Raw genomic sequence first — 13,770 nt, forward strand, 5'->3', positions numbered from 1 at the left:
AACAAATGTTGAATATTCTTAAATGTTGTTAATAATGTTATAAGTGTAGATATTATGACTACTTCTGTTGTTTGTTATTAAGTGACAAATACTAGTAATTACTTACAAAAATATTTATTTAGTAGCTTGTCATTATGTAGTGTTATTAATATGCCAATACACAATAATCGACATTTGTATAAGGCATTTTTACTTTCAAGCATTTCAAAATTTTTAACAGGGTTAAGTTTAACATTTAATCACATATACTTTTTAAATTTAAACTTAAGCGTATTCTCATACAAAATAAATGAGTTCTTGAGTTATTTTACTTGATTCAGCTGTATACATTTTGAATTATGCAAAACAATAACACAAGATTTTGCTAATGTGGGCTTTTAAGTGTACTAATGTCTCCACATACCTAATTTGTCTTCTTTTTCAAAGTTTTCATATTGAAGTAGTTATTTAATAAGTTGATTGTAATTATGATTATACATATATTATGTATTATGATTATAGTTTTACAATGCAGATCTATAGTTTATATTATATGTATTACAGATCTTTAATACAGTAATTTATATGAAAGGCTTATGTGTACATATACTTATTTGCATATATTCTACATTATCTTTTTATTTAAAAAAAAATACATAATTTTAACAAGTTTTATTAATTAACCAATTTTTTAAATTTATTCTTAATAGGCAGGCTTCTTAGGCCATATTACCACCCCAATGGTATATTCGGATTCCTTCCTGAGTGTCTCCCAGGTGTCATTTTATTTTTATTGTTTACTAAATGTTACTTAAGCATAAAATGACAACTAGGAGACACTCCAGAAAATTTGAATGCGTTCCAGCACATATATTATGGGACTATTTGGAATAGATTCTAATCAAAATTATTATGTTTCTCCTAAAAAATATAATAGATTACTAGGAAATAATTGAATTCTAATCGGAATTCACTTCAAAGTTCCATAAAACATGCCCTAAGTATGTATTTTGTACACGCTTTTTGTTATTAAAGATAGTAGTCAGTATCGTTGCACAAATATTTTACATGGTAAAGTATCACTATATTTTTATAATATTCAATGTAATAAATATAATAATTTTGAATCTAAAACCTAAAGAATAGGTTAATAAATAGAATAAAAACATAAAGTTTCCAATTTAAAATAGATTATTTAAAAAATTATTGTATAAAAATAAATAGCCATAATACCATTTTCTCCTCCATATGTACCAATTAAAATCATAACATCTTACCACTATCGTAGCATTGTCGACCTTGTAATCAATATCATTATGTTGGGTTAAATGTTCCTCCTCATCTTCGGTATCACTATTACTTATACTTTGCGGAAGAGGAGTGTAACCTTTGCCATTATAATCGATCGACATATCAAATGAATATCTCGGTTTTGTAAGGTAATTAATTTATTTCTCACTTCCTATGACAGCATAATGACACTAACTTAATTGATTGATCCAGGATTGGAAAAATTCCATGTATTCACATTCACATGTATTTCGTGTGGCTAGTGTCACAGTAAATACAGTGGCGCAACTCTCCCGATTTCAGCGTGTACGAAATTGAACTGCACATGCGCGAGCTAAGTAGGTAACCAATCACACAATAGATTTTCTGTCGCATTTTCTCGTACTATTTTTCTATAGTGCTTTCTGTCACACATTATCAAGTGTAATGTATATATACTTGCTTACAATACAAAATGAATATACGCATTCGGCCTAACTAACTTTATTTTGTAATCATACACATACTTTATGTATAGTGTATATGTATATATACCCCTATAACCATTTCTGCAACTGCAAAGATTGATAACAGATTTTGGTTCGCATACCCAAACAGAACAGGGAGTCATCACGACATCAAAATTATGTCAAAGTGACTGCACAATGATCATTAAAAGTCACTTTTCAATCAATTACAATTCATTTTGATGTCGTTTTGACACAATTGTGAATCACTTTGATGTCATTTTGACTTGTTGTTCTGCTTGGGTATGCATATGGTTGGATATGGTTCGCATACATTCGCGCCCGTACAGCACAGAGAGATTGCAGGAACATTGCAGAATGATTTCATTGAAACATTGTAATATTACATTTTGATTGCAAAACATTGCTGCAACATTGCTGGAAGATTGCAGCAACATTAAGATGTCCGCTTTTTGAAATATTGCATTGAAACATCCCATTTTTCCAAAATATTCACATAAACCCTGCCTGCACCGGACGTAAAAGAGACGTGCTGTTTTGATCACAAAGTCGCAGAAAATATGATACGTCTTGTGCACGTTGCTGTGACGTAACTAAATAATTTGAATGTTTTAATTAATTAGCTGTTTGTTGAATTTTCTTTTGTATTATGACTTATATTTTAAAGATAAATAACATTTTACTTTTTAAAAATGATGTTTTTCATTTAATGTAATTAAATTTAATACGTAATTGTGAAAACGTTACGTAGAGTAATGTACAGTTGGGAAATACTATGATCCGGCTATCCGGTAAAAATCACTATCCGATGCATCTCTCATAATAATTTCCTTAACCATGCAATTATAGTCACAAATACTTTTTTCTCTGCGTATAGTAGTACACGAAACCGTCACTAGATGGTTGTTATGGCGTTTTCTCCTAAGAAAGAAAACACGTAAATGATATAAAAGGCGGAGCATTATAAGATTTTTCACCGATGTTCTATTAGAGTAGAATAATTTTTCTGATGAATTCCCTTGAAAATGAAATCAAGTGGAAGATGTTTTAATTTACTATGTGAAACCTTTTTAAACTTCCAATATTTGGAACCATTATAAACATAATAGATGTAACCATACATAAAAAGTAGAATATTATAATTCAGAATTACTATAATTTATAGATCGCACCCAAAACCACTATAAATTACAGTTGAATTATGATAATTGCAATCATTCTCTTCTCTCAGTGTAAAACTATTATACATTTTATCTAGCAAGTATTTTACGTACATAATGCAGTAAAAACCAATCTTAATTTTTCAAAATTCGTAGATAATTTTCAGGTTACAATTAGTGCATAAGTCACAAAATACACGTCATTACAACGTCGCTGTCACCAGAAATGGGGATGTTAGTTACGTCTCAGCGACGTCTCAATTACGTTTCAAACACCAGTTGAGACGTCGCTGAGACGTAACATGCGACGAGTTAGCACGTCACAGCGACGTGCTTGTTACGTTTGGTGTAGGCAGGGTTAATTTATGTTTCTGCAATGTCTCCGTAATATTGCATTGCAATCTGCAACATTGCAACGTTGCTGCAATTTTCTGTGCTGTATGGGTATATATTTTCTAATTGTATCTTATTTAAACAAATAACAGACAAGTTATTCCAGATACTATTCTGCATTTGCAAAACTACCCTGCCTGCACCAAACGTAACAAGCATATCGCTGTGACGCTAACTCGTCGCATGTTACGTCTCAACGACGTCTCAACTGGTGTTCGAAACGTAATTGAGACGTCGCTAAGACGTAACTAACATCCCCATTTCTGGTGACAGCGACGTTGTAATGACGTGTATTTTGTGACTTATGCACTAATTGTGACCTGAAAATTATCGACCAATTTTGAAAAATTAAGATTTGTTTTTACTGCATTATGTACGTAAAATACTTGCTAGAAAAAATGTATATTAGTTTTACACTGAGAGAAGAAAATGATTGCAATTACCATAATTCAACTGTAATTTATAGTGGTTTTTGGTGCGATCTATAAATTATAGTAATTCTGAATTATAATATTCTACTTTTTATGTATAGTTACATCTATTATGTTTATATGGTTCCAAATATTGGAAGTTTAAAAAGGTTAGTTTTAATTACATAGTAAATTAAAACATCTTCCACTTGATTTCATTTTCAAGGGAATTCATCAGAAAAATTATTCTACTCTAATAGAACATCGGTAAAAAATCTTATAATGCTCCGCCTTTTATACCATTTACGTGTTTTCTTTCGTAAGAGAAAACGCCATAACAACCATTTAGTGACGGTTTCGTGTACTACTATACGCAGAGAAAAAAGTATTTGTGACTATAATTGCATGGTTAAGGAAATTATTATGAGAGATGCATCGGATAGTGATTTTTACCGGATAGCCGGATACCGCGATAATATTTCCCAACTGTACATTACTCTACGTAACGTTTTCACAATTACGTATTAAATTTAAGTACATTAAATAAAAAACATCATTTTTAAAAAATGAAATGTTATTTATCTTTAAAATATAAGTTATAATACAAAAGAAAATTCAACAAACAGCTAATTAATTAAAACATTCAAATTATTTAGTTACGTCGCAGCGACGTGCACAAGACGTATCATATTTTCTGCGACTTCGTGATCAAAACAGCACGTCTCTGTTACGTCCGGTGCAAGCAGGGAAGCCTGCAACATCGCATGGCATATGCCAGTAATATTCCGGAAAATTGCAATATCATAATTTTTTAATAAAGTAGTGGCAATAAAGAGCCAAAGCAAAATATTCACGTATATTAATACATTAATTTAACGCATCCATAATTATTCATCCGCATTTAGCAAACTAAGGTCGGGCAATGTTATTAAATTTTCCGCTGAATCTCTACATTCCCTAACAGTACAACCGTCCATATATCGATTGTAAGTTGACTCATCCAAGTCAGGCTTTCAAAGTTGACTGCAAATCGACTTTGCATAGATGTCTGCAGATATCCTTCAAATGTTGACTCTAAAACGTCTAGAAAAGGGCATGCGGTCCCGTGGTGCTGTGTGCATCATAGTATAAAAAACATAAATATTTATATCAATAGACAAAATAGATCTATATATGAAGAAACCTCGATCTACAGCCCAATGAACAAACAATATTTTTTAATTGTTTTTTTAATAAAAATTTTTTTATATTCAATTTAATTATTGTATCACATTGATACATATTTTCTAATTACATTCTTATTAAAAAAAAGACAAAAAAGTTATTCCAAATGCTATTCTGCATTTGCGAAATTAGTACAAAAAATTATAATTTTATATTTGTTTATATAAATATTGTGCTTTAATTATACATATTTCATTTTTTGATAACGTATATTGACCTGATCTACCAATTATATACACATATCAGCATAAAGTGTTCACAGGTCATCATAAAGGATCAATTCGCAGCGATCACGGAAGTCAAGCAACGTTCACCAGAGTCGCAACTTGGATGGGTAACCGTTTGAAAATTTCCGAAAAAGATTTCCGAGATTTTTTTTGCAAAAAATGTTTTTTAAAATGTTACACAAATATTGTTTTGTTTATTAGAATTATGTGGTGTAATAATATTTATGTGAATATTTTAGAAAAATGGGATGTTTCAACGCAATATTTCAAAAAGCGGACATCTTAATGTTGCTGCAATCTTCCAGCAATGTTGCAGCAATGTTTTGCAATCAAAATGCAATATTACAATGTTTCAATAAAATCATTCTGCAATGTTCCTGCAATCTCTTTGTGCTGTATGGGTATCAATATAATACAATAATTTAATTAAATATAAAAAAAATTTTATTAAAAAAACAATAAAAAAATATTGTTTGTTCATTGGAGTGTAGATCGAGGTTTCTTCATATATGGACCTATTTCATCTATTGATATAAATATTTATGTTTCTTAACAATACTATGATGCACACAGCATCACGGGACCGCATGCCTTTTTCTAGACGTCTTAGAGTCAACATTTGAAGGATGTTTGCAGACGGCTATGCAAAGTCGATTTGCATTCAACTTTAAAAGCCTGACTTGGATGAGTCGACTTACAGTCGATATATGGACGATTATATTCTTAGGGAATGTTGAGATTCAGCGGAAAATTTAATAACATTGCCCGACCTTAGTTTGCTAAATGCGGATGAATAATTATGGATGAGTTAAATTAATATATTATTATACGCAAATATTTTGCTTTGGCTCTTTATTGCCATTACTTTATTAAAAAATTATGATATTGCAATTTTCTGGAATATTACTGGCATATGCCATGCGATGTTGCAGGCATATTGTTAATTTATGTTTCTGTAATGTCTTCGTAATATTGCATTGCAATCTGCAACATTGCAACGTTGCTGCAATGTTGCTGGAATTTTCTGTGCTGTATGGAAACGTATATTGACCTGATTTACAAGGGGGTGCACACAATTGGACACCGCACGATTGGACACCACCACTCATGGCGACCGATGCCTAGAGTTTTTCCACTTCAAGCGCTGTGAGTGGTGGTGTCCAATCGTGCTGTGTCCAAAAGGGTGTCACCCATTTACAAGTAATATACATATATCAGCATAAAAGTGATCATGAGGGATCAGTTCGCAGCGATCACGGAGGTCAAGCAACGTTCACCGGAGTCCCCACTTGGATGGGTGACCGCTTGGAAATTTCCGAAAAAATATTCCCAAAAATTTTTTTTGCAAAAAATTTTTTTAAAATGTTACACAAATATTGTTTTGTTCATTGGAATTATGTGGTGTAATAATATTTATGTAAATATTTTGGAAAAATGGGATGTTTCAATGCAATATTGAAAGTCCAAAAGCAGATATCTTAATGTCGCTGCAATCTTCCAGCAATGTTTCGCAATCAAAATGCAATATTACAATGTTTCATAAAATTATTCTGCAATGTTCCTGCAATCTCTCTGTCCCAAGGAGAACAAAAAAGGCAAAAAGGTATCAAAATGACGTCAAAATATGATCAAATTTTAATTCGTCACTATGATATCAAATTGCATAAATTTTTGATACCTTTTTGACGTCAAAATTATGTCATCGTGACATAATTTTCACGTTCTTTTGATTGTATACGAAAATATTGGCATAACGGAGACGTCAAAAAATTTATTTTATGTGTCATGTTTCGTTGTTTATGATATGTCAGTTTATTATTGAGGACTGCTGAAAAAGCTGTGAAGCGTTGGTTGCATACCTCTGGGCAACGTAAATTGCGATAATTTACGTTATCCTTACATTTTTTATTTAGCTTTTTCTTTTAAAGTTCCCACATTTCCACGTTTTATATAATTATACTTTATTATGAATTCTTTTATTTTGATTAATTTGATTTAAAATTATACATTTTGTGTTCTTAACTCCTTTTTCTATTAATATCATTTTCCTCTGTTTATTTTCCAAGTTGAAGTCATATTAAATTACTGCATAGAAATGACTGAATAGGAATGCTAACCTACATAATATCTCTGTAACCTATCTGTAATTGTATTCATATAAAAATGTTACTACAGATGTATAATAAACTGATATATCATAAACAACAAAACATGACAAATAAAATAAATTTTTTGACGTCTCCGTTATGCCAATATTTTTGTATACAATCAAAAGAACGTGAAAATTATGTCACGATGACATAATTTTGACGTCAAACAGGTATCAAAAATTTATGTGCGTGAAGTTAGCAGCGCCATTTTCCAAAATAAAAAAATAAAAATTGTGCTGAGTTGTGTTCGGTTTGTGCTACATCGTGCCACAAAAATAAATCACATATCTCAAAAAATAAAGCGATAGATCACAAAAAACGTTTTTTTTACCAGCATCGCCATTTAAAAAAAAATGAAAATGAAAATTGTGCTAATTTGTGCTAGGTTTGTACTAAACTGTGCCGCAAAAACTAATCACATATCTAAAAAAATAAAGCGATAAATAATAAAAAACATTTTTTTCATCAGCACCGCCATTTTATTATATCGATAAAATAAAAATTGTTTTGGATACAACTTCAACTACTGTATATTGTGCCGCAAAGTATTTAAATGTATCTTCAACAATGACAGAAAAAAAATTAAATTATAAGATATTTAAACACAAAAATTCGTGGCTCCATAACTTTACTATCATGACAGACAAATCAATCTGTGCCGTATCTTGTGCCAAGTTATGCTACTCAAGGCGCGTAGAAACCATTCAAGAAAACCTCCTTTACCCTTGAGAGTTGGCCGAAGATCGTTCCAAAGGGGGTGGGGGTAAAAAAAAGTGACTTTTTCGAATTTTCTTGAGTTTTGCCGGATTGTGCTAGGTAAGAACAACTTTGCTTTATGTCAAAATGACGTCAGATCAACGGAATTGGCGATACACTCAAAAAAAAGAATTTCGATTTTTCAATTGCGAAACTTTTCAATCCCATAACTTTTCAACCGTGACAGATAAATCAATTCCGCAACTTGTGCCAAATTGTGCTACTTAAGGCGCATAGAAACCACCCAAGAAAACCTTCCTTACTGTTGAAAGTTAGCCGAGGATTGTTCCAAAGGAGGTGGAGGTGAAAAAAAATGTGACTTTTCCGAATTTTCTCGAGTTGTGCCGGATTGTGCTAGGCGAGCACAACAACTTTGTTTAATGTCAAAATGACGTCAGATTAACAGAATTCGCAGTACAGCCAAAAATAGAATTCAGTATTTAATGATTGTAAACTTCTTTCCGGTTTGTGTGTGTGTTTTTGTGTGTGTGTATTTGCACACCACAAGGATAAGACCCCGTGTTTCGTCAATTCCACAGTATTTAAAGACTCCAAACTCTCCTTGTGGTGTGTGTGTGTCTCTTTGCGTGCCTGCATGTGTCCTGCTGCGTTTATGTGTGTTCAAGCTATTTTTATCATAACTTATATAAATGGTATAATACTTTTTTATAATATACTATACATATACAGGTTGTTCCAGTATAAGTGGCCACTCCTTTTATCTCGTAAACTAGCAGAGATAGACTGAATAAATATTTGGTGTACGTAAAATGTAAGTAATAAGAATACAAAAATCTACAAATTCATAAAATTATTACATCGAATATTATAATCGGATATCAAAATGTTACACGTCAATCGCCAAAGCGGGAGTCGGAAAGCCACACCGCAGAGACAAAACTGAAATGGTATCAGTCGCCCGCGAAACTTTAAACTGACATAATTTCTATAATTTGTAAAATAATTTTGATAAATCATGCATCATTGTATTTATTAGAAAAAGTACTACATCTTTTATCATATAAATGTATTCACTTTATCATGCAAAAGTTATGCATGTCTCACTGTTCTTTAACATAGATAATTTTTTTAAGTAACCACTGTGTTCACAATAAAGTTTAGTTCAAACCATTTAATTGATATTATATTTATTGGGTCTCTCTCTACTAGTTTATGAGATAAAGGGGGGTGGCCACTTATACTAAGACACCCTGTATATATATATATATATATATAATCAGTGTTTGCTGTTATTTATATAAAATTATCTAGATAATTATCTAGATAAAGAAATGGCTTTATCTTATCTTTATCTAGATAATCAGAATATAAATTATCTTTATCTTATCTCAGATTTAAAAAAGTGTTATCTTTATTAAATTATCTAAGATCACGTGTAGTGGGATTACAAAAATCGCATCTACAAAAACCATAAGTCGATCTCACGCTGTCGCAACAACTATTATAATCAAATATTGTTTTCGACTGAAGGCGAACCCGGATCAAATTCGACGCTAAAATATAATACATCATTGCCATCATCGGCAGCAATAGAGCGCCTCTTCAGTTGCGGACAGTAGATATTTTCCCTGGTAGAAATCGATTATCAATTATTTAAAAAACTATTATTTTTAAGAAATAATGATTTATAATTTTCTTTTCATTTATTAATTATTTTAATCAATAAATGTTCAATGTTCAAGCAATAAATAAAAGTTTTATAAAAATTTTTCTGTATTCTATGTCCTTCCTTAACAGTTAAATTATCTTAAAAATATCTAGATAAAACAATGTATAAATTTATCTTTTATCTAGATAAATTAAATTTGAATCATCTTTATCTTATTTAAGATAACTTTAAATGTAATTTATCTTATCTTTATCTAGATAATTTTAAGTTATCTAAGCGCAACACTGTATATTATACATGTGTATATGTATGTACAGTTTATACATTTATATTTTTTTATTGAAGCTAATATATATTTTAAATATTATTTAATGACAGGGTGTAAATGCATATGTAACTTTTTATCATTGTTTGTTCATCAATAACTTTTGATTTACCTTTATGTGAATTATCATTATAATAAAGCCATTTTGTGCCTGTTTTTATATATGCGACGTAATGACCTACAGATTCGTATGTACTTGACCGAAGCAAAGTTCCGGATGAAGAAATGACTATTTTAAATCGTTTGTATTTCGTTTGAAGAGTTATGAAGTGCATTTGAAAAGGTTTGTGAGTCCTTCAATTAATTGTAATTAATTTTTTATTTTTACACCGTGTATTTGGCCGAAAAAATTAACCGGAGCTAAATTAAACAAAAATCTTGTATGGATTCGTTTGTATTTCGTTTGAAGACTTTTGAAGTGTCGTCAGAAACGTTTGTGAGTTATCCAGATAATTTTAATAAAATATTTTAAAGTCATGTAATTGACCGAAATATAGATTCCAGGCGCTACTGGTCCTGAAGTACCAGAAGGCGCGTTCGGTGTAATCTCTAGTATTTCGATACTCCTGGTTCTTTCTTGACAGTAAGGATAAACAATGTGCAGTAAGTCACATATTTCCAAAATATCTGAGGGGGCTATTACGGTTTCTGAAACGAGGTGAAAATTACAAAAGTGAGCAAATTCATTAGTTGTTGATATTAATAAAGTTATAGATATTCTAGTAAATTTGTTCACTTTTGTAATTTTCATCTCGTTTTAAGAACCGTGATAGCCCCCCTGAGAAGGTGCAATTGGTGTTGCAAAAGCGAATTGGTATTTAATCAACGAGATTCAGAGACGGAAGCACAAGCCCAGGATGATCCTTCCCGAGAAAGCAGTCTCCGTACTTCGTCTGGAACCAAGATTCATAACTCCAGCGATTAGAACCTGTTCGGATGCACTCAAATGCAAAGTACAATAGAATTAATTTTTTCAGAAAGATGAAAATGTATTTAATATTTACACATAAAATAACATTGGATCCAAGATCCTTGACGATAGTTGATGCATCTTTATTTATTTTTGCAAGTAATTTTTTTGGATGCTGTATTGATTTTATGTTCAACGCACTATATTTTATTGCAGGTTTGTCGTGCCATGAGATATTTTCCTCCTGAACAATGCAGTATGGTCAATGTTAAAGTGATCGGGTGTTTACTGTTTGTATGTGATGGCGACACACTATAGTTATACCGGTGATTCAAGAACAGATTGGAATATTCCATCTGCGACTTGCTCTCTTTGGCGAAAGGATATTTCTTGATGCATTCGACTTTATTTGATAATCTAACGAGTTTGTATGAAAATGTCTTAGAAGTATGGGAGAACATACAGAGGAATGCCATTGAAATGCATGGTAATTTGTTATTTACATATTTTAATTACTGTTTAACAAGTAGTATACAGATAATTTCCACATTATTGAATCTTGCACTTAGCTAAACTGGTTTTTTTTTTTAAGCAACTCATGATAAAATTATGCTGAGTCCTGCGGATAGTTGGTTACATGTAGACTCGACGCAATTAGAAACATATCTAAACCAATGGTAGAAAAACGTTAAGGATAAAGAATTTTATCAAAACCTTATGATTCTGCAATAAAAAATGCAGTCGTTTGTCAATCAAACCAGCGACGTTAATGGCGTGCATTTCTTAGGGTATGATTTCTATCTGTTAAAAGGGACTAGAGAGAGAGACAATTCTGACAAATATACTGATCATGATTTAGTCGTAAAGCAATGGAAAATAAATAATCGTTGATTTTATTTATAGAGAACAATCAATGGAGAACAACATGCAAGGACATGGGGAATGGCGCGCGAATAGACTTCGACGCGAATGTATTCGACAGTACGTTAAGCGGCATCCTCGACTTGGCATTCTGGGAGGAAGGGACAAGTACGTATTGAAATTTTTAATTTATTTCAATTCATACACAATTTTATAAATTATATGTATGTATACGTACAGAGCGATTCTTAATTCGTGTCCCAACTTTTTTTGTGTATGAATTAAAATAAATTAAAAATTTCAATACGTACTTGTCCCTTCCTCCCGTTGTCTTTTCTTCTTTTTTGAAATGGCAAATGCTTAATGTATTTCAATGTGAATTACCTAATTATTTACTATGTAATGCCGTTAACTTTGTAAGACGTCGAACGATATAGCAACGGATTGGCTTCAACGCCTGATTTTAAATAGCGACCTTAAAATTCTCGGGGTAAATGTACGAAACAGTCGGCTAAAATTAACTAGAAGTCAATTTTTTTAATTAAATGGAAGATTTATTGATTATACAATTGTAACAATAGCTCTTGGCAGTAACAATATAATTTTATCTGTATTACAAATAGGTTTTTTTGTATGGTACAAGGTATTTTGCATAATGGGAATTTTATTATGTACAGTTTCAGATTAAAACATGGTTAGAATAAATCATGATTAGTATATTTATCATAATTGACTCTATTCCCTTCTGACAGATATTCTACTCCAGAAATTATACCCTAAGAAATGCACTCCATCAACGTTGCTGGTTTGGCAACGTTGATGGAGTGCATTTTTGGAGGAAAACATCGCATTCTTTATCGCAGAATCATAAGATCTTGATCAAATTTTTTATCCTTTGTCCTACCGTGGTTTAGATATGTTTCTAATTGCGTCGAGTCTACAAATGTAACCAACTATCCGCAGGACTCAGTATAATTTTATCTTGAGCTTAAAAAAAACCAGTCTAGCTAAGTGCAAGATTCAATAATGTGGAAATTATCTGTGTACTACTTGTTAAACAGTAATTAAAATATGTAAATAACAAATTACCATGCATTTCAATGGCATTCCTCTGTATGTTCTCCCATACTTCTAAGACATTTTCATACAAACTCGTTAAATTATCAAATAAAGTCGAATGCATCAAGAAATATCCTTTCGCCAAAGAGAGCAAGTCGCAGATGGAATATTCCAATCTGTTCTTGAATCACCGGTATAACTATAGTGTGTCGCCATCACATACAAACAGTAAACACCCGATCACTTTAACATTGACCATACTGCATTGTTCAGGAGGAAAATATCTCATGGCACGACAAACCTGCAATAAAATATAGTGCGTTGAACATAAAATCAATACAGCATCCAAAAAAATTACTTGCAAAAATAAATATAGATGCATCAACTATCGTCAAGGATCTTGGATCCAATGTTATTTTATGTGTAAATATTAAATACATTTTCATCTTTCTGAAAAAATTAATTCTATTGTACTTTGCATTTGAGTGCATCCGAACAGGTTCTAATCGCTGGAGTTATGAATCTTGGTTCCAGACGAAGTACGGAGACTGCTTTCTCGGGAAGGATCATCCTGGGCTTGTGCTTCCGTCTCTGAATCTCGTTGATTAAATACCAATTCGCTTTCGCAACACCAATTGCACCTTCTCAGGGGGGCTATCACGGTTCTTAAAACGAGATGAAAATTACAAAAGTGAACAAATTTACTAGAATATCTATAACTTTATTGATCAACAACTAATGAATTTGCTCACTTTTGTAATTTTCACCTCGTTTCAGAAACCGTAATAGCCCCCCCCAGATATTTTGGAAATATGTGACTTACTGCACATTGTTTATCCTTACTGTCAAGAAAGAACCAAGAGTATCGAAATACTAGAGATTACACCGAACGCGCCTTCTGATACTTCAGGACCAGTAGCGCCTGGAAT

The 13,770-nt window shown here is 31.7% G+C and overlaps 1 protein-coding gene and 1 long non-coding RNA gene across 14 annotated transcripts in view; one reads left to right on the plus strand and one right to left on the minus strand.

Moving 5' to 3' along the window:
- LOC105199534 overlaps positions 1-1,574 on the minus strand; it is a 147,546-nt gene extending 145,972 nt beyond the window's left edge. For 3 of the 12 annotated variants that reach the window (XR_005574615.1, XR_005574614.1, XM_039448472.1), the window contains exon 1: positions 1,257-1,572. Coding sequence is in view for 3 of the 12 variants with exons in the window: in XM_039448472.1 (XP_039304406.1) it covers positions 1,257-1,391 (135 nt within the window). In the remaining 9 variants the exon portion in view is untranslated. Of the gene's footprint in view, positions 1-1,256 lie in introns of all 12 variants that reach the window. The other 9 variants (XR_005574613.1, XM_039448473.1, XR_005574612.1 and 6 more) reach the window with 6 other exon arrangements.
- A 9,014-nt stretch (positions 1,575-10,588) lies between these two features.
- LOC120357477 lies at positions 10,589-12,511 on the plus strand. 2 transcript variants are annotated; one of them, XR_005574490.1, is made up of 5 exons: positions 10,589-10,684; positions 10,774-10,964; positions 11,138-11,408; positions 11,514-11,709; positions 11,825-12,511. It is a non-coding gene; the product is annotated as an uncharacterized LOC120357477 (long non-coding RNA). The 2 variants fall into 2 exon arrangements; XR_005574491.1 differs by lacking the exon at positions 11,514-11,709 and having other exon boundaries at positions 11,733-12,511.
- Positions 12,512-13,770: the final 1,259 nt, after the last annotated feature.

The sequence above is a fragment of the Solenopsis invicta genome, chromosome 4, assembly GCF_016802725.1.
Source record: "Solenopsis invicta isolate M01_SB chromosome 4, UNIL_Sinv_3.0, whole genome shotgun sequence".
Lineage (NCBI taxonomy): Eukaryota > Metazoa > Arthropoda > Insecta > Hymenoptera > Formicidae > Solenopsis > Solenopsis invicta.